Here is a 25549-nt window from a genome sequence, read left to right as displayed (position 1 = left end):
GGCGCGGATTGGCTGCGGGCGGCGCGCGGTGGGTCCCGCCCGGCGCGGGGGCGGGACGAGGGACGAGGGGCGGGACCGGGACGGGCCCCGCGCGCCGGCCCCCGCCCGCTCTCCCGCCGGGCGCCGCGGCCGCACTTACTTAGCGGTTGGGAGCGGGCGCTGGCTGCGGCTTTTTCTGCCGGGGAGGCTCCACCGCCGGGGTGCGCGACGCGGCCGCTGCTCGCCTCGCCATGTCCAAGGAGACGAAGAAGCCGTTCCGCCAGAGCATGGCCGAGTGGCGGCAGTTCATCTACAACCCCAGCAGCGGCGAGTTCCTGGGGCGCACGGCGAAGAGCTGGGGTGAGCGCTGCCGCCCTAAGGGGCACAAGGGCGGGGCGCGGCGCCGGGGGAGCCGAGGGGCGGCGGGGAGCGGGGCCGAGCGCGGGAGGAGAGGCGAGGGGGTGGGGGGTGTGCGGGGGCGGGATGCGGGAGGTTCCCCGCGGGGGCGCGGGGGGATGCGGGGGCGGCGCGCGCCAGGTGAGGCGGCCCGCGCGGCGCACGCGCCCGGCGCCCGCTACAACCGCCGCGCTAAAAATAGCGCCGTCCGTGACAGCGGGGGCGGGGGTCGGGGGTGGGAAGGGGAGTTCTCGGAGCGCCCCCCGGGCCGACTCACCGCCCACCCGGCACCGGTGCGGGCCTGCCGGCTCCTCCCCCACCCGGGCCGCCCCAGGGGCCGCCGTGGTGCGGCCGTGACGGGCCTTGGGTGGCGAGGTGCGGGGCGGCCCCGCCCGCGGTGTGGCCCCCGCAGCCCGCGCGTGTCGGGGCAGCTCCGCCGCTCCAGCCCTTCCCAGCGCCCCCCCCCCCCCCCGCGCTCCAGCGGCGCAGGGAATCCAGAATGAATGGGCGCAAATTGCCTTTGTACTTGTAGCTGTGGGATGGGGAGGGGAGCACAGGAAAACCCCCAAACCCCAAAAAAGTTAATGAGCCCCGATTCCAGAGTGAGCGCTCTCTGTCGTTGTGCGTCATCGTGCTAAATTTGTTCCAGCGTGGGGCTTCTGGGCCTTTTATTTTCTTAAAGGAAGCTTTCAAAGGAAGGCTCTCCAGTAAAGCCTGTGAAAGCAGTATTTGTTTTCCTATTTTCAGGTAGTCATCCCATTGCTTTCCTCTGAGCTGGAAAGCATGTTATCATAATCTCGTTGCTTCCAGTAAAAATATTTATATTTTCCGAATGTGTTTTCTCATATTAAACCGTACAAATGCTTAATATTAGGATGTTTCTTCAGCCCTCATGGGACATATTTACTGACTTTAGAAAATGCTGCGTCTCCTCCCAAAACTTGGATGTAGTTGGGATACTTAAACGTTGTCCTTACAAAACCAACAAGAATCTCAGCGTGGTGTAAAGGAACAGGCCAATACATCCTTGGCCTTGACACAATCTCAATGAATACTAATGTTGAAATAGTGAGGAGGAGCTTTAAGCGGTCTGTGCATGGGGTGTGCTTTCTCTGCCGTGCCAGTATCTCCTGTCTATCAGGAGAGGGCCCGAGCTCTGACAGGAGTTCTCCTCCATTCAGATGGAAATAAGAGCTTGCAGCTACTCTGCCATTTGAATAGCAAAGGAGAGGAAATTTCCACTATGCTGTTGTCTACTGATCTTTCTGTACAGGCAGGTTTCCTCAAGTGCGTGGGCTGAGTGTGTGGATTGCAGAAGTCTGGCTGTGTCATGAGTCTGAGGAGAACAGACTGTAGGCATGTTAGAAATAGCTTGTAAGTTTTTTCGACAAAAAGTGAAGATGAAACCACCTTGTCTCTTTAAACCTGTCTAGTAGGGCAAGTCACTTAGGATGTTCCTAGTCTGTGTTAGTCCCAGACCAATAGATAACACTTGAAACATAAGTGAGACGACTTAGTTGGTATTTGAGTTTCTACAGCTACTAGATAAAAGGTGTTTTTGAGAAAGTATGTATAGACAGTTTGAATAATTTTACTGTGTGCAGTCAATTGGAATAGTTTTACTTCATTAATAAGTTTTCTTTAGTGGATTAGGTGATTGGCATGTAGTTAGTGCTATATAACATTTCCTCAGCCTGGACGTTAGGAGGTGAATGTTTAGTGTCACTATAAATTTTCAGTGTATTTTTTCACCAATATTTGTTTTGGCATTTTGTGATTACCATACTGTGCCTGTTTAATTTAGTTTAGTTGTAGTCTGACTGTTTTGGGACATGGTGTGTGGCTCTGTGTTTGGTTTCACTTTTTAATAGCGGGACACTAATTGTGTGGCTCTCTTGGCACAGAAGAATGTGCAGGGTTTGGTCTCATTTCTGCCCTTGCAGTACTGGTGTGAGCTTAGACCTGTCTCACTGACAAGTGTTCCTCTTCTGTTGCTGGTCTCCTGGCTGAAAGGTGAAGGAGGTAGGAGAGGAAAGCTCTGGTTCCCAATCTGCTGAGTTTTCATGTCTCTAGGGGCAGCACGATGAGAATTCAGTTGGCTCTGGTTCTTCTGTTCATATTCTCTCATCTCAAGACATCTTCCTTGCAGAAATAAGACACAGGCAGTAGAGAAACTGTTAAATAATTATTCACAGTATGTGCATGTTTTGCCCTAGTCTGAGACAGTCCCCCGGGCTTATGTAAATTGTAGCTGCAAGGCAGTGATTCTCCGTGAAACCCAGTGCTGTGGCATTGGAGTACTCCTCTGTCTGCCATTTCTACACCAGCAATTTGTGAAGAGATCAAACACAAGTAGTTCCTCTGCTCATATTTGTCATGTAACAGAGGTATGTTGCCTCTTAGAGCTTAGTAAAGGCTTGCCTGTTTCAGTTTGGTGAAAACTCCATGTCTCCTCTTGTGGAAAATAGTTGGGGAATTTCACATCTTTTGCAGACTTGAGGGATAATTCAATTTGAATCTTTCACAAATTGGTATCCAAACCTACACACCCTCCTCCCCAAACCTATTTTTAATTATTTGACATAATCATTTGTTGTATTAAAGAGACAGAAAATGCTGGAAAGACTGTTGATGGCTTGAGGTGGTGGCATTCCCAGCAGAAAGGCATGAGGAGTGCTGATAGTCCTTGCAGAGGTGAAGGGTATGAGGATCAGTGCTGGGGTCCACCCAGAATTTAATCAGATAGGGCAGAGAAAGGAGCACTTGGCAGACTGCCATATGGGGCCTTTCTGCAAGTAAAAGGAAGATCAGTATTTGACTCTGCCTGTAATGGCAAGGTGCTGTGTCTGCCTGGAATTAGAGTAGGAATGGAGTGAGATCATCATGAAGGTACTGTAATGAGGTGCTCACCACACACTCAGGTGTGTCCATAGCCTTACAGGATAGGCAGTAAATTCTTTTCACACAAGGTTACAGAAAAATAAGTAATGCCAAAAAAAAAAGGCAATATAGACTCTAGTAATACGTCATCTGTGGTCACACTAGATGTGATGTCAAGTGTATTTAAGTCTTTCTGTAAAGGTGGTTGTGTCAAGGTATTTGAGGTAGAGGTGGCATTGTCTTGAAGTACATAGAAATTCAGACCTACATTCATACATAGAATTTTCTTTTGAGTGGGTAGTTGTATCCTTCAGTGCACAAATACGTGTTTGTGATTACAAACAAACACAAAACCTGACCAGCAAAACCCAACACCTTATTTTAGGAACGTTTTCCACCATGTCAGTGGGTATACAGTTTGATTGGTAGCCATAGCAAAGGATCCAGTTTTGCTTCTGTTTCGTCTTCACTGAGTTCCTGGTTACACATACAGGGCTGTTAAAGTTTTATCTGCTTTTCTGAGTTGAATCATCTGTGTTCTCTCTCAGTGTTTTGAGCTGGGTTTTATTGTAATTTAGCTTTCTTTACAAGTAATGTAATATTAAACATTCTGGCATCACTGTCTGCTATTGCAGAATATTTGTCCTGGTGCAGATCACTCTGAAAAAAGGCATCTTGCCTTCTCTTGTTGCAGGTATCAGTAAGCTCTAGTGGTACAGTGAGGGTATTTGGGGGGTTTAGGGTTTTTTGTGTTCTAAATGCTTAATCATGGCATCAGACTCTGGCTTTTGTGGTTCTTTGCAAGTGTTGCACTTGATGGTTTTTATTGTCTCCTGAGGTGTAGCCATGTTATATGTGGAGCCCTGGCTTGTTGTGACGTAAAATATGATGTGGGACTGAAGTTATATTTCTTCCAAGTCTTCCTCTTCCTCCCTCTACTGTTCCTCAGATCTAGAAAACAGTAATTCTCAAGTGTGTAAGAAATAAAACTGAAACATGATCAGTGATTATTTAAAATGTATACTTATGTTAGTTTAAGGAAAGAAATCCATCTGCAGGTGGACTAAAATTCCTTGATGTTCCTGGCACTGGTGGTAGTCGGGAGGAACATTACTTGGGTATTTAAATCCCGCTAGTTAAAGATGCTGAAGAATGGTCATGCAGGTGATGGGATCAATGCAGCATGGGATCCAACAAGCCAGAAAGACAGCATTTAATTTTTTGCTGTTACAGGTAATGTTGAATAGTGTCTTCCATGTCTGTGTCAGTGTGTGTACTGATACCTGGATATATCTACCTATGTATTGCACGAGGTAGATTTACCAATCTGGTTAATGCCAGACTGACGTGCTCTTCTTTTTTAATAAGCTTTGCCATGTAAAGTTTGGAAAGCGTGTGTTCATCATGGAAGTGATGGCCAGGTGATATCTTGCATTCACCAGTCAGAAATTCTAATTTTAACAGTGGAGAAGTGCTTTGATCCCTGCAAATGAATTCCAGCTAATGATGGTTACCAGCACATTGGTTCAGAAATAGCAGTTTTCCAGATTTGACTTGCTTGTCCTTGTGGTTAGGATATGAAGGAGGGGGTTTGGTACTGTGATGCCCTGTAAAAAGAAAAACAAACCAAAACAACTAGGTAAATTGTAATGCAGAATTTTGTTTTTAGTTTTTCTTATGTTATAGTTTTAGTGTAGCAAGATGTTCTGCAACAATAGAATTGAGTTGCATGATGTGGTAGCTGTACTTTCTGTGGAGTAAATGTGGTGGATAGCTTTTCACTGTTACTTGGGTACATCTTGTTTCCTGACAAGAAATCCAGTGTTATGTGAAGTTATTTTGGCAGAGTTTCTTGACAGGTTATGGCTTGCTCATTGTGATTAGCTTAGGATAATTAGTACTAATAGGCTCACAAAGAGCAGCTTACTCAGTTCAGGGCTGTTGGAAGTTGCAGAGAAGTTTTTTGTTGTTTAGGTTTTTTCCCTCTTTTTAATGTGGCAAAGTAGCATAAATGGGGCAGCTTAGTGCTCAGTGCAGTGCATTTACCAGGTATATTAAAATAAGGGTTAAAAATAATCTGTGTGTTTGTACATGCATGCTTTACTGGACTGGGGGAGCTCAGCAGAGTTTCAGGGCTCTGAATAAAACAGCCTTTCTAGCCTTCATCCTGCTGCATATTCCTGGTGGATGGGATGCTGCTGGGAGGGAGAGGGCCTGGGTGAGGCACTGTGGGCACTGTGGTCCCCCCCACCGAGTCGATCCCCAGTTCGGCGCTGTTGTCCCCAGTATTGGCGCTCCCTCCCTGGGCATGGGGGGCTCCCCAGGGACTGCCCACAGAGCAGTTCTGCCCTGCCCCTGCTGCTGGAGGGGAGGGGTCCCAGAACCCCCTGCCCCGCCGTAGTGGGGGGCCTTTGTGGGTGGGAACCGTCCCCACGAAGGAGGAGCTGCAGCAGGCCCGGATCTGCTCCTCAGAGAGCTTCCCAATGAGGCCCCAGGCAGTCATGGAGGTGCCCTGGTGGTGTCGGCCCAAAGCAGGGCTGTGCTTAGGGCCATGTCTGCTTAGAGGGGCACACTGTGGTGATGTTGTGCCCATCAGTAATAAACAAGTGGGCAGGGGTTTGTTTTTAATTTGGGGTTTTTTTCCAATGAGGTTTGGCATAATCTTTTAGAGATCAAAATAACAGTGTATTATGAAATAGCTGAATGAAAAAAAGATTTCCCTGACTTTCTTGCTTTTACGCTAATTGCCATGGAAACTGCTTGTCTTGTCTTACGTGTCAAACTCTTTTTCTGTTCCATTGGAACTGTTTGATGAATGTCTTGGTCACTTGATGGGAAGTGTACTTTCTAGACAGCTTGATGAAAGTGTATTCAATAATTGATTAACTTACAGGGATCCAAGTGAGAGCTGACCAAAGGTTTTGTAAGGGAACGTTTTTGTTTGTGATGCCTAGAATACACTGAGTATTAATTAGAAGGTCCTTGTTCTGTTTTGGATCCAGTTAAAGCAATTATAACCTTATAAGTAAAGCAAATTGCTGGTGTGCCAAATACAAATGCAATTTTTGTTGACTAGGATTTCTACTATTTATTTTTATGTTCTCTTTTCAGCACCTAAATAGCTCCTAAGTAGCCTTAGATAGTTTATAGTAGATGTCAAGCTCTCTTGTTCATTATAGAGTAAGCTTGGTTTTGTGTTTGCATACTTTCCTACTTTTAATTCCTGTATAGAATCTTGCATCTCATTGGTTCCAAATATATTTTAAATACCTCATCACTCTCAGACTTTTGCAGATGGGTAAGTAAATTTATCAACACGTGAAATCAAAAACTAAAACCAAACCAAAAATCCAATAACGTTCAGCTGGTTTCTGGAGAGAATTTATCTTAAAGATAATTTGGGAATCACCACATTATTTTAATAGATGTACACTGAATTCTTTCAGAAATAATACAGGTACTTGCATCTTTAGCAGTCATGGGTTACTGTGGTTTACATTTGCACTGAATATTTCAGTGCAAATTGCAATCATAGTTTCTGGGACAGGAGCCAAGGATTAGGCTTCCTTCTGTCATCTTCCAGTGGACAGTACATATCACTGTGATAGAGTCATGTTTGCTTTTGCTCTGTCCTTTTCTATGGAAGGCTGAAAAATACTGCAATTAATCAAGTGTCAGCGGTAGGATGTTGTGTAATGGTTTTATGTGCTTTCCTTTACCTGAGTTATGTCTCTGGCTTCTGATAGCACCCTTATATAACTAGACTATTCTATAAAAATTGAATTTCTGTCATCATTTGGTTATGTTTTTGGATTAGAAAGGTTTTGAAGATGGCTCTCTGTTCAAGCATCTGATTTCCTCAATACTTTTTGACAATGTCTGTGCATGTGTCCTTAAGTCTCAGGTGCTCAGTCTTAAAACAGAATCATGCACTCTTTTAGGTTGGGATTGTATACTGGATTAATGAAACAAGTTGAAGCTGGTAACATCTGTGTAACTGGTGAATTCCAGTGAGGTTGCTGGGTCTCTGAGGTAGATTGGTAAAGCAGGTGGATGTGTTAGGCAAAGACTTGATAAATCTGAATAGAAGGCTTGGTTTGCTTTCAAAAATCTGCAGCAGAAAGCATTTTCACCTTGAGTCTCTTGTAACAGGATCTATGTGTGAATGAATGCTCTGTGTGGAGTTCCCTCATGTATCAACTATGTTTTTAAAGCACCAATTGCTTCCTGCCTGGTTTAGATCCAGTTTAATAATTATATCTCTTCACTCAGTTCTTTCATCTTCCCGGCTACCCTTTCCTTTCCAGATACAAAACTAAAATTCCCTTAAGCAAGTGAAACTTAATTTTTTTCCTAATGCATTGCTTAGTCATCCTTGCCAGCTTTCCTTTGTAGCCCAAAGAGCAGTTTTTAATGCTGCTCTCTGAAAAATAGAAATGCTAAAATGCCCTGTAAGTTTTAAGAATCAGAAAGTATTAGAAAACCTCTTTGTATGCATTGTTGTGCTCTGTGCATTATATATGTATGCTGGAGGCATATTTACAGCTACAAACATTGTATTGCTTATTTCCTGGTTTTATTTTCAAAATAGGTAATGGAATTAGATGAAACAAAAATAGTAATTTTAGTTTTTTCTTTACAGGATTGATCTTACTGTTCTATCTGGTATTCTATGGCTTCCTAGCAGCACTCTTCACATTCACAATGTGGGTTATGCTTCAGACACTGAGCAGTGATATACCAAAATACCGTGACAGGATTTCTAGTCCAGGTAACACTGTATTTATTTTTTCATAAACCTCTGTCTGGTTTAACAGCTAAGTTTCATTTGAGAGCTTGTTGAAAGTGTGAACTACTTATGGGAAACTGTGATTATTCCTCAATTACTTGCAGGTTGCAAAGGTAAAACCTGATGTGAGGCAAGTGATATATGCTTACAGCATAAATTCAGTCAGTAGCTTTTTGTGTGTATGTGCTAACTTTTGCTGTGTTTTCCTCTAAGTTCTTTTCAATTGAATTTATCCTGTATGTAGAAAACAATTTTACCTGCAAATCCAGAGAACATGCTGTCGGAAAGTGGGATTATAATTTAATCAAATTGCTTTAAAGGTACCATAAAACATTTTTTTTGGATCAGATGGAAGGCCACCCTGATTAGTGTTTGGTACTTTGAAGAAGGTACAGGAAGGCTGTGCTGTGGGTGTGATCTGTGTAAGGACTGTGGGACAGAGGCCTTTCCAGAGTTTTTAGTACAGTATTAGGTAGTTTTCAGTTGCCGTGGAATGTCTGTGGATATCAGGGCTTGTTGGCCTGTTCTGTTGGGATCCATTTAAGAGAGAGGGTCCTGCTGTGTGATGAAGCCAAGTCCATGTAACATGTAGCTGCCACTAAAGGTGGTGTCTTGCTTCCTGGAGCTGCTGCTCCTTTTGTGCACGTGCCCATCCAGTCCCACTGCTGGCTGGTTCAGAGAGCTGGATGTGACAGGCAAAAACCCTACACAAGTAAGAATGAGTAATAAGGTGGTTGTCTTTTTTTTTTCTTTTCCCTTCCACCGTTTTTTAACTTTTTTTTTTTTAAATTGTTTAAAATATATCACAAAATTCTGACATAAACTCTGATTTGGTATATCTCCATATTGGAAAAAATATTAAGAATTTTCACTCTGAAAGATTTAAAAATTGATTCTGTGTACTTTATGCTAAAGAGATTAGTGTGTTCTAGTTACTGTTTCTGGAGAATGTGTAAGTATTTGATTTGTATATGCAACTTAAATGATCTGGCCACTTGAACATTTGATATCTCAGTTTTTCTAATAACTTGTCTTAGGGACCAATTTTATGTTTAAAACACAAAACTAAATGGTGCAATATTAATATTTTGGTGGAAGTGAGACAACTTTATTTTTAAAAATACTTTCCCCTTTCTCTAAACTCAGAACTCATAAAATTGACCAACATCTTGTAGCTGCATCCACACTTAAGATGCTACAGTAATCTTTGTGTGAGCAAGTTGCACTTGGACCAATGTGATAAACTTCTCTGGATTCTGAACAGAATTTGTTTGGTGCAGTATTCTGGCCTTCTTTAACAAGTGTTGTGTTGTAAGGGATTCTGAGGATTTGTGTTGTTTTTTCAAGCTAAGAATGGGCTAGATGCTGCAAAGAATAATTAAAAAAAAATAAAAAAAGGAGGAAAAAAAGAAGGTGGCTTAGTTGACCATTCCTCCCCATTTCCATTGTGGAAGTCAGAACCTTGGTAGTGGATGGAGCTGTGAGGAGCTGTGACTTAATGCTGGACTTGAGTGACATTTCTCTCTTGCAATTCAGGGTATTTTCCTTGACTTTGAAATAATTCATGGGGGATGTTTGTTTAAAAAGTTATGTATACCACAATTAGTTTTTAATTTAAAAATTCCTATAACATTTCTGAATTAAATCTTTTTATTAACCATGTCTTCACTAACTCATACATAAAAGTTAATAAAATTGCTTGTCTCTGTTTCAGTGTTCCTCTTTAACTCTGTCATTTTTCACTTGCAGTGAAACATGTAATGTTCCGGGCTGTAAGACTCTAAATTATAAAAATAAATTCTACACACAAAACCTGGATGGCGTAGGTCAATGGTTTTACTCTTGTTAAACATATTTGGAAATCTCACAATTAATTTGTTTTATAATTTTTATTTTACTTGATTTGTACACTGGGATATAAATCAAATTCAGATTATTTTTTCAATCCCTCTTGGAATTGTAATATAATGTAAAATCTCTCTTACAGTCCTAGATGTGATCCTGTGCTGAGGCTGTTAATTCTGATCCTTTAGAAGAGCCCAAATCCTGCATCTCTCTCAGTCTATGCATCAGTCCTTCATATAGCTTTTTCTGTAAAATTTACACCATAGTCTCTAGGCAGACTGTGATGCACTGAAATTCAAGTAGTCCTTTCCTCCTAGGATGTTTCTGAAGTTCCACTGAAGCAGTGAATCTCTTCAAATTATTGTTTCATTCACTGATGACTAGTTGAATTATTTTGTCATTATTCCCTTTGAAAAAACACATAGATAATAATAATCTCTTATCCCCCAAAAGCCCTTGGTGTGTAAAACCCCTTCAGTGATTTTTCAGCCCTGCTACTAATTATCTTGTATTTTGTTGAATCCCAGATCAGTGTAAAGGCCAGAAAATGTAATGGTACAAAGTAATCTGCAGTTAAAATAGTATTTGTAGGTTTACATGGACTGTCAGTCATTGAAGCATTTAGTCGTGGCTTCTGTGGAAATAATTTAACTGCTGCTCTTGCAGAAAAGAGGATCTTTGATTTATTGGGAATCCTACAGAAGAGCTAGAGTAAAAAAGCATTAAATTATATCTGGGTTTTTTTTAGAATCTGAAAGATGTTTGTCTGTGATAAATGTTTAGTATATACCTTTATTGTTTCCCAGTTGAAAGTATTTGTAAGTAAATCCTGCCTTCATTTGAGAAGCTTGGTCATTTCTATAGGTGAAGCCTTAGACCTGCACTTTTGGTATGCTTTCAAATACCTTACTGTGATTGATTAACTGCAGTATAACATGTTAAGAATCCAACATTAGGACGTTTTCCATCTTTATCTTCCCACTGCACTCGTATCATCTTAAATGTTTAGGTTATATTCAGAAGGCCGTGGTTTTTTTGTTTGTTTGTTTGTTTTTGTGTGGGGGTTTTTTGTGGTTTTTTTTTTTTTATTTTGGGAGATGAATTTTGTTTTCTGCCTTAAATTCTATTCATTTGGGAATCTAGTTTTAATTGGTTTTGCCAGACAATAGGAAACTACGTGGCATCCTAAGCTGATTCAATTAGTTGCTGTAATTGCAATTTCTTTATACCAAATTTGACTTTGATCAAACCATTTTAATATTCTAACTTAGGAAAAAGTTAATCTGATAAAATATAGGTTGGGGTTTGGGGGGTTGTGTTTGTGGTGGTTTTTGTTGTGTGGTTTTGTTTTTTTTTTTGGTGGAACTGCAGTGTCAGTTCTCAGCTATACTGGAAGAGACAGATGCATGGACACTCACCTGTTAATCACAACTGCTGGGTTTTTTATCTGGGCTAATTATTTATATTAAATAAAAATTACCATAAAGTGCTGTGGATAAAGCAATCAGTCACACACCTGATTTTGAACTCTTCTGCAGTGTCTGGTGGTGTGGTGCCATTTCATCTGCTGCTGAAGCTGTGATGAATAATAGAAGCATTGACTGTCTCTGTTAGTGACAACTCCTGATGGCACAGGCTGGGTATTAGCAAGGAGTGTGTCTTCTGCTTTCACCTGCTACAGAAAAATCCCTAAGATTTAACATTGCACTTTTCTTGACCCATGTGCTGGGAGGAAGGACAGTTCAGCTCTGTCAAGGGCCCACACTCCATGTGTGCCTTTTTCATCCTTCAGCCAAAGCCGCGCTCTAGCCCTCGGTGATCCGTGTCCGTGTTTCTGCTGCCAGCCCTGGCTCCCTGGCTGTGGGGATTCCTGCTCTGGTACCCAGAGCCAGCAGCCAAGTGGAGCCATAGTCCCACTGGGAACGCTGGTGCTGCAGGGCCTGGAGGCAGCTCCGGAGCATTCCTGGTTCCTGGCTGAGCCATACACCTCCCCAGGGACAGGGGCCCAGGGCTTCATGAAGTGTCTTGTGTTCTCCATGAAACAGATGGTGCCTAAACTTTCTGTTTGAGGACATGGAGGAGAAGAACAGAAGCTACCTTGGCTTGTCTGTTTTGATTGGGGTAACTTTCAAGCCATCTTTATGCACAATCAGGATTTTTAAAATGCTTTTTTGTCTGGGTTTCTATGAAAAAAATACGATCATAGCTTCCCTCTATACTACCTGAAGCTTTGAACCATTGCTTGAACTGAAGGCTTTCTGGATGTGGTTTTGGGTATTTTTTTGATTATTTAAGTTTAATTTGCTGAGTATGGAAAATAGGAAGTGAATTGGTAAAAATCTTTGATTGAAGTTGATTAAGCTGCTGCTTTTGCTTTTCCTAATCACTTGGGTTTGCTTTGTGAATTGCAGCTATGCACTGGGTTGGATTTAAATATTAATTAATCTAACATTGATTTTGATAACTGGCTTGAAATGCAAACTACCTTCCACTACTGTGGAATGTAGGAGTAACACTGATGTTTGTTTACAGATAGACATTTTCTGATTTATGGGTATATTGAATAGGTTGGAGTGGTGTAGGAAAGAGAAGTTGTTTAGTTCCTAACTTGCACTTTTTCTTTTTAAGGACTTATGATTTCACCAAAGCCAGACACCGCATTGGAATTTTACTTTAACAAGAGTGACAGCCAGTCATATTTGGAGTATGTTACTACACTTAAAAATTTCCTTGAATGTAAGTTACTTCAAACTCCCCAAGTAATTCAGGAATCTTTGTCTTGAGAACATTACTTTCATTTTTTGCTTGTAGTTACTGATTGCTAATGGAGACTCATGCAAGTTCAGGGTTACTACAGATATGTGTGTTATTAAAGTGTATACTTTACAGAAAAAGGTGAGTATTGATGCCTATATTGGACAGGGAGCCCGAGGCAAGAGGAATAGTGGAGTACATAATAGAGAGTTTTGTCTCCTAGTCCAGTGTTTTGGTGACATGGTTATTTAAATACTGTAAGATGCAGAAATTACATATGCCAAGAGAATGTAATGTAAAATAGCATATGTCATGTATTTAGAGGCAAAGTTTATCAAGACTTACCTGATTAGTCTTAATCTAAATGATTTGATAACTGAGAATCCTGTAGCCTTAAGACCTTAAGTGTCTATTTGAAAAAATAAGGCACACAAAGATTAAATTAATTGCAATTTATTACATTTCACCCTGATACATAGTATTTATGGGCAGTAGTATTAAAATACTGAATTTAGAACATAAAGAAAAGGTAACACGGGCAAGACTGAAGGATGGCAAAATCATTAGTTTGCCATATGTTATTCTATGTATGTGCCTGCATGTACACTTATTCTAATAATACAGAAATCAATTAAAATATTAGTAAGTTTAACCCCTTAAAAGTTGTAAATCAGAATTGAGAAGGTGCTGTGTCCATGAGTTGCTTTGTTAGCTACGCAAACTATTCTTGAATCTCTCCATATTCATAGTGCCTACTAAAAGCTTCTATGAGTAGGATTTTCTTTCAGAGCTCAGCCAAGGCTCCTGGGAGGAATGCTGCATGTCATGTTTACCTGCCTCTCCTGCAGTTTTGTGGGTCTTGCATCAAGGATGAACTTTCCCTTTCTCCATTTTACTTTGTTAGCGGAGGGGTAGAGCGTAAGGGAGGGGAAAACCCCACAAAAATAGATTAGCATTTGTGACAGTGTGATCTGTGTACTTGTAAAACACAAAGAAACAATTTGGGATCTTAGTATAAAACCAATTATACTACCTGATGTAAATGTAGGGGCCATTTAATATTACTTATTGAAGTACTTGAAGTTTTCCTGTGCACTTGTGAAAGAAACGTGTACAAACAGAAAACTGGTTCAGTTTCCAGGTAAAAACTTGATTGTTTATATTTTAATACCTTATTAGTTTAGAACATGTAGTAAGTTTATGTACAGGAATGTATGAAGTTGTGACTATTACAATTTGAAAAGCAGGACAGTATTACTTCTTTTGTAATACTCTTTTTATTCTTTCATTCAAGTGCAGTGCCACTTCTTGATAGACTTCGAAAAAATGTTTAAGATGGATGTAAGAGACAGTGTTCTGAAAATAGTTCTTTGAGAGAACTCTTTGACAAGTAACACTTGTCAAATTATATACTTATATAGGCATCAGCAGACTTTGGCTGCTTATTTGTTTTCTACCAATTGACTTATAAGCTATTTCTGTTTCATAGCATACAATGAGTCAAAGCAGTCCCAAAACATAGATTGTACACCAGGAAAGATTTTTGAGCAGAATGATGTTGCTGTTAAAAAGGCCTGTCGATTCAACCTCTCTGATCTGGGGCAGTGCTCTGGAAAGGAAGATACGAATTTTGGGTATTCCAAAGGAACTCCCTGTGTGATTGTGAAAATGAACAGAGTAAGTGCCTGCTTATTTTTAATTCTTAGTTTAAGTTCTCCCAACTACTGCTGTATGAAAAATGACTGTAGAAAGGACTGAAATATGTGTTCAGTTTGCTACTTGAGATATTTGCATTTCTAGAATAGTGTAGCTTACTGAAAGGTCTGGCAATTCATGTTTTCAGAGAGTAGAGTGAAGTGAGCTTTTTGAGCTTTCTAATACTTAGAAGTATTGGCTTTGATTACTTGCATCAAAATATCTGAATCCCCTGTTTTAAGAAGTAATTTGCTTTTTGCTTTTGCTTACTGTTCCATGAAATGGATTCTAGACCCCTCTGCAAGTAAAGTATGTTTTACTTCATATGTGTGGTGCAGAAATCTAACTAGGATGTAATGCATTCTGTAACTCCAAAACTATGAAAGCTGATGAAAACTTCACTAAGTATTTGACTTTTCAGTGATGTTACACATTACTTGAATTGCTAATTGGTTGAACCATTAATGCTACATATTAATGCTGAATATAAAATAACAGTCTTTTCTGTGGCTACTGTAACTATTTGAGTTAATTTGAGTAAACTGTTTAACTTAACAATACTTTAAATCTTTGTCCTAATTTAAAATTGTGTTCAGGTAAAAATGACACTGAATAGATTTACTCCCTATATGAACCCTGTCATTTAGTGAGGTGAAAAGTTAAATTCAGTCTGTAAAATTGGAAAGGGGGAAAAAGGTCTGTAAATATTGTAACCTTCTCTCCTTTAGATAATTGGATTAAAGCCCGAAGGAGAACCACGTATACAGTGTACACCTAAGGTCAGTCCTGAATGTAAGAAATAAGTGTGTAGTTAATTTTCCTTATGAATACGATGAATAGTGAAGTAATTTATTTCACTCTTTCCTTCTTGTTAGAGACTTTGTATTTTTGTTTGTTTTTCATCTACTGTATGTCTAATTTAGTTGTAGTGTCTTTAATTTCTTCAGTGTACTTATAAAAATATTTTTCATTTGTTGTTCATTCATCTTTAGATGTGTTTGAGCTACCCGTCTTGCTGTAGAGTTGTGGAAAATACATACATGTTATTTGTGGTCTTATTTATTTATTGTGAGTTATATTTTGTTTTCTCATTTCATAACCTATATTTTTATTTTTTCTCCATGCTGCAAGTGCACCTTAGACAGTTTTGTAAATGATGGGTAAGACACTGTGTGTGGAAACTAATGTTACTGCTCAAGTAAAAGTTGCCTTCAAATCAAGTATAAACTACTCACAATAACGGCTAATTATGCATATTTGTTATGTACCAATGGATTTCTACAGAATGTTTTATGGTAATTATAATAATTACTTTGACTTATGGATATTTTTCCTAGACTGCTTGGGGAGCAGTGAAACCCTTGGTAAGTTTGTAGCTTGAGCAAAGGGCGCAGTCCTGGCTTTTAGCTGGAGGTGACTGGTAAAAATGTAGGCTGGGAAATGTCATCAGATAACGAGACAAATACTTGTAAGGTTTCTGCCTTTTTCCTAGGTACCTGTGGTAGGCATAGATTTTAATACTTGATTTTTGTGGAGTCTTTGAAAGTTTTGATCTCTCCATGACAGTCCATTGCAAGCAAAGGTGATTCCTTTTCTTATTTGAGACTGATTTCTTTGCTTCCATTCTCAAAAAAGACATCATTCTCTTGAAGGAATTATTTGGTTTTTAGAATAAAGCAATTAAGCTTCTTCTAGTAGTCTCTTTCTTCTTTGACTTGTTTATAACTTTTTCATAATGTGATAACCCAAACTGGACAGAGCTTGTCCTCTAGCTGAGCTATGGGTAATGGCACAGTTTCTCCCTTTGTGATCACGTTGGAAATAATAAAGTGTCTCAAGGTGAATTTGCTGTTTGTAATACACTGAGTCTTTATTTTAATTGTTCTAATGTTTAGATCTTTCTTTTGGTTATTTCCCAGTCTGTATTTGTAGATGTGAGTTCTTGAAGTTGAATTTCATATTACTATTTTTGGTCCCTGCTCTGTGATTTTTTTATCATCATTTTAAAGGGATCGAGTTTTCTGAAGTGTTTTGCACTACTTACAGCCTGCTCCCATCAGTGAATGAACTTAGTTTTGCATCTCACAAGTCCTCATTGAAAACACTGAAAAGGGTCCAGGACAATCATCTTCATTTCCACCTGAAATGCTTTGTGGTGTGTTGAGAGCTAATGTTCAAGTGATTTATAAAATATTGATGATAATCCTATTTTATGATGATTCTATTTCTCCAGCTTTTTTGTATGGATGCTCTATGAGACAGTGGTAAAAGCTGTAGTAAGCAAATTACAGATGATCCTTTTGCTATCCTCTCAGCTGGTTTCAGTAGGAAAAGAATAAGTTTGATAAAAACTTGGTTGATAATGATGGGCTTTTTTACTATTTTGTTTACCCTTTGAGATACTTTGAAATAAATAATATGTATTTTTTTGCATCCTCTTTCTACAAGTGCAAATTACTTAGCGAATTTATTTAATAAAGATAGAATATAGTTAGGAGTTCTCTGATGATGAGCTAAGCAGGGTCATCCTAGAGCTCATGGCACAGTTCTTGAATATCTCCAGTGAGGGAGACTCCACCACCTCTCTGGGCAACCTGTTCCAGTGCTCAGTCACTGCACAGTAACAAAGTTCTTCCTCATGGTCAGGTGGAACTTCCTGTGCATCACTTTTATGTATACTGAGAGCAATTTGGGCAAGTGTCTGCCTGGACTTAACACCATCTGACTTTTAAATGGAACTTTAGTTTTTACAAGTCTTTCACATACAAAATGAGGTTAATAGCTTCTCTCTGCACATCCTGACAGTCTTTGTCACCCGAAATATCATTTAAATTTTTCAATGTGAAATCTATGTTCTTCAGGCATTCTCCTGTAAGGCAATTCTTCTTTCTTCTCCCTGTACTTTTTCTATGGGATTTTTTTTAAATAGAAAAATTAAAGGTAGATCTGTGATTTCAAAGTCAGCACACTTACAGTTGGGGATGCTTCCGCCTCTGCCATCTTAGTGGTGTCCATCATCACTGTATTTTCTGTAGATTCTGTTCGCGATGTCAGACATTAATTACAGCTGGTTCTTCCTTCTGCACCCTGGAGGAACTGATCTGCTGTAGTCTTGGTGATCTCCACAAAGAGAAACAAACCAACACAAGATGGTGTTTCCAAGACGTTTGAAGATCAGCATTTTAGGTCTTTCGTTTGGGGCTGGAGATGTGCAGTTTCACGTGCACTGGAACATCTTGTTGCAGTATTCTTTCAAGTTAAAACTACCTCTATTGAAAACTGGTAGATTTGATGGGAGGTTTGTTTTTTTTTTAACTAAAGAAAAAAAAGCCTTAATTCCAAAATACATCCATTTCTTCTGTTTAGTGACCATCTTGACTTTGTACTAGGTGTAACTTTCTAGTGTACAAGAATGAAGAATGGTTGTATGAATGACACTATGTGCCTTGCTCCTGTCAGCATAGTCAGGATCTGAGTTAACCTGCTTTTTGTGACAGAAATCTTTGTTGGTTTACACTTTCCACTAATGCATACTGCTCTTTATCTTGTGCAGTCATACCATTTCTTCTTCTCAAGTGATTATAGACCATTCCTGCCCAAGTTCTTTCCTTGGGTCTTTGCATATTATTTTAATATCTGGAAAATTATTCTTTCTAAGACACAGTTTTAATAAAGACCAAGTTAGTGAGGTAAAAGTCCATCTGTCCAGCTAAATTTTCTGATTTTAGATTTGCTGACTGTCAGCAACTCTTTGTGGAAACTAAAGGGTAAGCAGATAAAGTGACACTCGCTAGTGGACTGATTCTTGGAGTTCTTCAGCAAAAGCATCTTGTTTGGGTGTGTTTTAGTTTGTTTTTATTTGATTGTGTAGGGATATTAATTAGAATTAATTATTAAAATCCCAAACCCCACAACAGTTGCATGAGACAGGCAGCTGCATGTCCCAGAACCCCTCTGCTATTGCACTGGTAGCCTAATGCCTATACAGTTCTGACTGCATGCATGCCTTGTGTTTAGCTGCTCCAGAAAGCACTATTTATCTTTCCTATGTTATTCTGATTATTTAACCGCTATTTCAAAAATATATTTGAAAAATTAGTATTTTCAGCTGCATGAGCTTCAAATAAAGTATAATGGTGAAAAGCAATAAATTTCTACTTAGTGATTATACTTGCTAGCTCAAGGTTCAAAATACTTAATAAACATATATTGAAGAATTGCAATAATTTAGACTGCAAAGGAACGGGAATGTGGCCATATCCCAAAAAACACATTGTATGTTCTTTTGAGGAGGTCAGAAGAAGGTAATCTTAAGATGTGGTTTGTTCTTTACTATTTTTTGATCTTACTGGAGTTGTCTTCTGAACTTTGTAGAGTACCTGCCTAAAATCACAGCTGTTGTATGTGGTAGTATAGAAAAAGGCATGACAGTTGCTGATACACTTTGAACTTGTGTATAACACTGAACAAGCAGTGATGGTCTGAAGATACATTTAGTATTGGGGGGGGCATTGTTTTAATGACATTTCCCTTGATTATGGTAATATATTTATCTTATTCCAGAAAGTCATGTTAGATGTGGGCATTTCCTAGTGGTTTGACATCCTGCCAGGATACACAGTCCTGAAGAATACTGTGTGTAGGGAGAGGTGTCTGTGCCTGGACTGCTCAGTCACATCCACATATTTGGTATATCTCACAGATTGAGCGACTCCTTAGTCAGAAATTAGGCAGCAACTTTGTAGGTTACTTGTAGGCTACTTCTTATTCCCAAATTTGGGATTGTAGGGGTCAGTCGAGTGAGGAGGCATGCGTATGTATATGTTGTTCCTCTGAGGTGGTGATGACACACTGAAGTCTAGTAACCATTTTAAACTTGGGTTTCTTTTTAGGTGGCCTATATTTGAAGGAAACATCCAGGCTTGCTTGTGGATACTTGGGGTTTTAGTTATATAGGGGTGATTTTTGGTTGTTAAATTATTCATTACAGTGAATGTCCTCTTCCCCCTTCACCATTTCTTTGACTCATAAGAAAGGCATGAAGGCAAGCTGTCTTGATTGCTAATTTAAATAGTACTGTTAATTCTTACTGTAGCAGATGTGTGCAGTATGTAACTATTTGCCAAAAATAAGTGTATTTTAAAAGTTATTCTATGAGTTTGTAGGTCAGTTGCCTTTTTTTTTTCTAGGTATCTTGTGCTTTATCATTGGGTTATAATTCTAATTTTGTGTTCAATTCTATGCAAGCAGATGTTAACTTTTGATTTTTTTGCTATCTCCAATTACAGGATGAAGGCATGGTTGCTATAACTTATTTTCCTCCTCATGGCCTGATAGACTTGATGTACTTTCCATACTATGGGAAAAGCTTGCATGTAAGTCTGCCTTAATGATGGTCTTCATGTGGTGAATGTTTTGGTTCTGTTTGCATTTAGAGTTACCAAGATCAGATTGATTCTGAAGTTTGAACTTTGTAACGAGATACTCATAAGGAGTATTTGATATGCAGAAATTGCACAGTGGTTGATGAGATTAGAGATGCTTTCTCAGACATGAGGAAATAAACTGGGCATTGTCCTAATGAAGAAGTGGCTGTTATAGCATCAGTACTGAGAGCATCTGCTCTTTTTTGGTCACTGATATCCTTCGGAATTTTTTTGAATGCAGGGAAAGGCAGGAAAAGTAAACTCAATTTTTATATTACAATACACTTTCTAATAGTTAATCCTTGGGGATTATGTATAGGATATTAAGTTTATAGTTCCTTGTGGTATTATTAATTATATTTCTTTGTGGCTCTACAGTCGTGGTGTCTGTTTGCTCTGTTTTATGAAGGACTTAAAGGTAGCAGATGGAGGGGTTTTTTTAATTGTTGTTGTTCTTATTCTAATAATCATCTTATCTTTGTTTTTGTTTACTTGGTCCTCATTGTATTCTGACATAAATTTAATTTTTCTAACTGAAGAACACTTCACATGTGGAATGGGGGCTCTGGTTTTTGGGATTCTTGCTTATGTGAGGCTCAAATCTCATAAGATTAGTATACTAAGAAAAAGAAGAGGCAGTAGGAAGAGCTGTGAGAAGTTTAAGTATTTGACTAGGTCTCAAGAGTCTGGATTGATTTCTTGGCTATGCAACTGAAATTTTATATTATATCAGTGTGGAACTGTTAAATTATTTTATTCTGTAAAGGAGTTAAGAGGATTCAACTAAACTCACTGCCCTTGTGCTAAGGTAGGAGCCATAAAAATACTAATAGCTACTATTTTGTGGTCCAGGATGGTTATTTGTCTTTTGCTGCTCAGTACAATGAGCCAAACTCCCTGACCTTAGAGAATGTTCCCTTTTTTAGATGAGCTGATATAGTTAATGAGGGTGCTGACCCTCTTCCCTCCTCCCCCACATTTTTATTGAGTAAAAGTACATCTCTTTTCAGAACATCATAAAAATTTGTGTACTTATTCAAATAATCTTGGTGGTTACAAGACTTCTCTCCCTGAGGAAACATGGGAATTTCAGTTCTGATTTTTAGAAAATTCAGTACCTCAAGTGTGGTATCACCCTTACAGCTGGAAAGTTTTGAGGGTGCCTTGCCTTGCTGCATTTCCCCCTCCCAGTCTGAAGTTCATTGGAGCACAGGAAAATTTCTGATGTAGTAAAACCACTATCCAGTAGAAGCAGTTACTTCAATCTACTTCTAGTACTTCATATTTAAGATTTTAGCACATCCCCTTCCATGACATCACTTTTTGCAAAGGAGACTGAGTATTCTGTAGTGTTTTCTGTGGCAGAGAAGATGCCTAAAACCAACAGAAATGTATTAAGGAGTCCTTTAAATTAATGAGGGGGGGGGAAATCTTAACACAAGATTTTGTTCAATTAAAATTTGAGGCTTATGCTTGTATAATACTGCAGTGTTGTATTTAGTCCATTACTTATTAATTCTTATCAGGAAAATAAATAATTTTGCTTAATCAGCAGTCAGCAGTATTGACCTAAAAATATTAATAAATTATGGAAATACTTTATGAACACTGGATGAAATGCTGCCTTAACAATGTATAATAAATAAGCTCTTATTTAATTCATAAGCACTTTACAAGAGTAATGGAATTGGTTTGAGGTATAATATTGTGTTGACAAAAAAAAAGAATTGGTTCTGCTCTCATTTTTAAATTTTAATTTTTATTATAAGGGAGCAAAGTCATCAGTTGTAATTGTTCTACCAAATATGACTGACCAGGAAGGACACTGTCAGGATGTTCAAGGAAAGGTCTCTGTGTAAAGCTGTCAAACAGAGAACACCTTTTAGAATGGTTTCTTGCTGAACAAACAACAGCAGCATAGGGTAGGAGGGAAGCTGGTTCATTGGCATTTGTTGAATTACACTTAAAACCTTGCTAGAAAAGTTAGGTTCTATAGCAATTACACCCACCCATGCCCAAACCAAACCCAAAACAAGCAGAAGAGACAACAGAATGGATAGGAAGGAAGATACTAATTTCTGAGGTTGTTTCAAGTGGAGGTTTCTAGAAAAATTGGACCTAATATAATAGAAAAGGGTAAAGACATATGCTTCTTGAAGATAGTGTGAATTAAATTATCTTTAATAGATTAGTTAAAAAGAAGTATGAAGAATGTTTACCAGATTAACTTGGAAAAAAAGTGTCTTACCTGAGTCAGGTTGGGCTTTGAAAAGTTGGGTTCTTAATTAGTTTTTTTTCTTAACTGTTCTAATGGATTAAATGTTAATTTAATGCTAACTTACTCTGGTCTCTCAAATATTTTCCCCATCTCTCTGTTTACTAGGCTCACTATTTACAGCCTCTAGTGGCTGTTCAACTAGCAATTCACCCCAACAGTACCAAAGAAGAAATAGCAATTGAGTGCAAGATCCTGGGCTCACCTAATTTAAAAAACGAAGATGACCGTGACAAGTTTCTGGGACGAATTACCTTCAAAGTTCAGATGTCTGAATAGCTGGAGTAAATACTCTCCACAAAGTAAATGTTGTGATCTGTTTTGTATCAGCTGGACATGCCATTCTTAGGATATGAGACCACCTTGGAGAATGTTAAGGTGGTTTATGGCGTTCAGGGTAGCATAATAATATGCTTCCAAATTGTATGTTTAAAATCCCTTAAAATAAATGCCTATCCTGCTTTTGCCTGCCCCATTGGAACAGTGTACAGACTATAGTTATGTCATAGGGACCTGTAAATAGCTGTTTTCAAACACATAATAATGGTGACCTTTGTCCTGTTCTAAAACGTGGTTTTATCCCCCAAGTGAGTGTCTCAAGCTTAATGTGCTGTGCTCTGTAAATATTGTATTGATTTAACACTGGTTTAACTGTCATATCTCAATGCTGACACAGTTAGAGGGATAAATAATAAATGGTACCTGATTGACATAGTGAGTTCTTTGTAAGAGTAAACACCTCCAACGTAAATTGTGTGGATGGGAGTGGGTGGGTGGATGGATGGCTGTGTGGAGATGCCTTAAATTGTAGACTGGGTGGCGTGGGAGAATTGAAATGGATCTTAAGAGTTGGTATGGATTTCTGAAAGTAAGTGCTCAACTAGTACTTCCTTGTGCTTGTCACTGTGCAAGTATTGTGTACATGTAATACTTGGTATAGAGTTTGGTGTTCTAGCTGAGGAATTGAATCTTTCTTTGTGTTGTTAATTGCTTGTAATATGTGGAGCACAAATAAAATTATACAATATTTTAAAACTTTTTAGTTCAGACATATCGATAGAAAACAGTTTAAATTGTTTAGGGTCATGGTAACAGTTGTACAACAGAGCTGCTTGAAAAAAGTGGCTTCACTATTGTGGGAATAGGCTTTCATTTTCCAATTAAAAAGTTTTCTGAAGAACCTCTGTTTAAGAAAAAAAAAAAAAAGGAAAAAGAAAGGATTGTCTTGATTAAACATTCCTGTTTAATTTATATATCTGTTTCGTTGCATCATTTTAACATGTCTCACGTCTTCATCTGCTCTTTCATCTTGGACTTTGTGTGTATTTCATCATCATTCATTTAGAAAATTGGTGTCATCGGCTGCTTCATAGAAATATCCTGTTGACCTGCAGTTGGTTCCCTGCAGTGTAGCTCCAAAGGCAGTTGCTAAAATGCCTCCAAACAGACTGGTTTATTTGTGCCTGATGCTCACATTAAACCAGGCTGACCCATTCCATTGGGCTGTAACTTTGGCAGCTGTGCTGACATGTGATTTATGCTGCTCTTCCCCAGGGTTTTTGTTTGTTTTGGTCTTGGGGGGGGGGGTTTGAGCAAATGGTCCACATTCTGATGTCTTCTTAATATTAAAGACCACAGCAAATCCACATTTGTGTAAATACCTGTATGTTCTGCTAGTTAGGCCTAAATTTGTTACTTAATAGGATTTTATACCTAATTGTTACAGTGGTTTTTAATATTTTATTTAAACAAATTAAATGAAGGATTTCTAAAATTCAAGATCCAGTCTTAATACCCTGCTTTAAAAAAGTTTGAGTCCAGTCTAAGCCACATTAGTGAAAAACTTTTAACAGCTGTGCAAGTTTACACTGGTGCACAGTTGGAGGAAGCTGCTCTTAATGGGACTTGAACAGTGTCTTAAACCTCATTAAAAATAGATTTATACTGATCTGATACCATTCAGCATGCTTTTTTGTTGTCTACAAAAGAAAGTTGTTGTTCCTACAATATGCAATGGATATTTTTGTAATAATGGCATGCATTAATACTGAATGAGATGTTCTTTTAAAATATTCCATTACTAATGTTTTGAATTATGCACTTTTAGAGCTGGGATACCTGGCTTCTTGAAGATATGACTAATTGCTTCTCCGTGTATTAATACTGCCTGAAAGTACTTTAATAGTTGTGAGGGAACTTAAATGTAGATGTTGCATCTGACAATGAAAAGGATTCGCTTCATGTAAAAACTTTTCACATTTGTGTTCACTTAGGAATGGTAAGAACTTCTGGAAAAACACTCAGTTTTCAAATGAGCTTGTTTTTTGCAACAATTTCTCTTTTGACTTATCTATATAGACAAAGCATGAAATGGCAACTCTTCACCAGCACTTTTCAGACAGGTAAAACTCAATAAACTCCTGTTCTCCCTAGATTCTGTACAAGTGTTTGGTTTTTTTTTTAAATTTCAAACACATAAGGATTATCAGTTGGGGGATGGGGGAGAAGTAAACTTTTGAAAGGGTTCAGCTATCAAAATTAGCATGTAAAACATAAGTAGGTAATGAGTCTAGTCTTAAACTATTTAATTAAACTGAACTGGTTCTCGTATTTATTTCTGGGTCTCAAGTTAAGTAAATGATGCAGCAGTTACCTGATAGTAAACAGGTGTAGACTGTTAGGATAGAATACAATTCACATGATTTCCTTCATGTGAATTTTACAGTAAATTAGACTTAATTTTAAATTATGATTAAAGATTTAAATTTACTATTTTGTTACCAGAAACCTGAAATGTTTAACTTTTATACTGTTAAATACTTACTTACTTGGTAACTTTTCGTGTCTTTTAATTTTAAACATTGTGAAATTGCCTGCTGTTGCAGGTTCTGTTTTTCATACCACCTTGACAACCCCTTGGTGTCCAAGTCAGTTGAGGTACCTTCTCCCTGCCATCCCTCCCATGAACACACCCCCGGGGTTAGAGGGGAAGCTGAAGACAAGATTGTTGAGAGACAAAGTCAGCTGCAGGCTTTACTTACATCCATCATGCAGTAGATAAGATGATCCCTTGAGGACAGATGACATTCAGTCTGACTTGCAGTTACTTCCAGCTGGGGATGATGCTGCTTCTAGGGCACTAGCAATGAAAAGCTTTTCCTTTTGTACTGAAATGTCTGCTCTAGTAGTTCCCCAGCAGCAGAGAGAGAGAAAACCCGAATGCAAGGGAAGAGTTGTAGACTAAAGGAGTTGTGAATCAGTACAGAAACAAAAACAGGAGTGGGGAGGGGGATATTGGGTTTTGTGGTTTTAATCCTCTGCCTTCCTAATAGGAGACTTAGAAAGGAAAAATATATTTCTCTGCACCAAGCCCTGCTGGCTGATTCCCTATAATTTTTTTAATGCAGTGTTCTCAAGAACCTGGCACTGAACCTGGATTTGCCTTGTTTCAGGATTTTTTCTACCTCTCTGTGAAGCTTATTCATCATAACTTTTGGAGGGTATGAGTCA

The 25549-nt window shown here is 38.9% G+C and overlaps 1 protein-coding gene across 1 annotated transcript; it reads left to right on the top strand.

Annotated features, from left to right (window-relative positions):
- Positions 1 to 65: 65 nt before the first annotated feature.
- ATP1B3 (ATPase Na+/K+ transporting subunit beta 3) lies at positions 66 to 24471 on the top strand. The gene is made up of 7 exons (XM_027686115.1): positions 66 to 339; positions 7898 to 8026; positions 12518 to 12625; positions 14133 to 14320; positions 15067 to 15117; positions 19627 to 19713; positions 22148 to 24471. Exons 1-7 carry the CDS (start codon positions 231 to 233, stop codon positions 22316 to 22318), a joined length of 843 nt encoding a protein of 280 aa, XP_027541916.1. The 5' UTR covers positions 66 to 230; the 3' UTR covers positions 22319 to 24471.
- Positions 24472 to 25549: the final 1078 nt, after the last annotated feature.

This window comes from Neopelma chrysocephalum, unplaced genomic scaffold, assembly GCF_003984885.1.
Source record: "Neopelma chrysocephalum unplaced genomic scaffold, ASM398488v2 Primary Assembly neopelma1_70, whole genome shotgun sequence".
NCBI lineage: Eukaryota > Metazoa > Chordata > Aves > Passeriformes > Pipridae > Neopelma > Neopelma chrysocephalum.
The sequence above is the reverse complement of the archived record's forward strand: the minus strand, read 5'-3'. Positions and strand labels throughout refer to the sequence as shown.

Bases quoted from the DNA above. Each gene is read 5' to 3' on its own strand.
- ATP1B3 (XM_027686115.1), top strand. From the start codon at position 231: ATGTCCAAGGAGACGAAGAAGCCGTTCCGCCAGAGCATGGCCGAGTGG. The intron at 340-7,897 runs GTGAGCGCTGCC...TTTTCTTTACAG, and splicing joins GCGCACGGCGAAGAGCTGGG to GATTGATCTTACTGTTCTAT. The intron at 19,714-22,147 runs GTAAGTCTGCCT...TCTGTTTACTAG, and splicing joins ACTATGGGAAAAGCTTGCAT to GCTCACTATTTACAGCCTCT.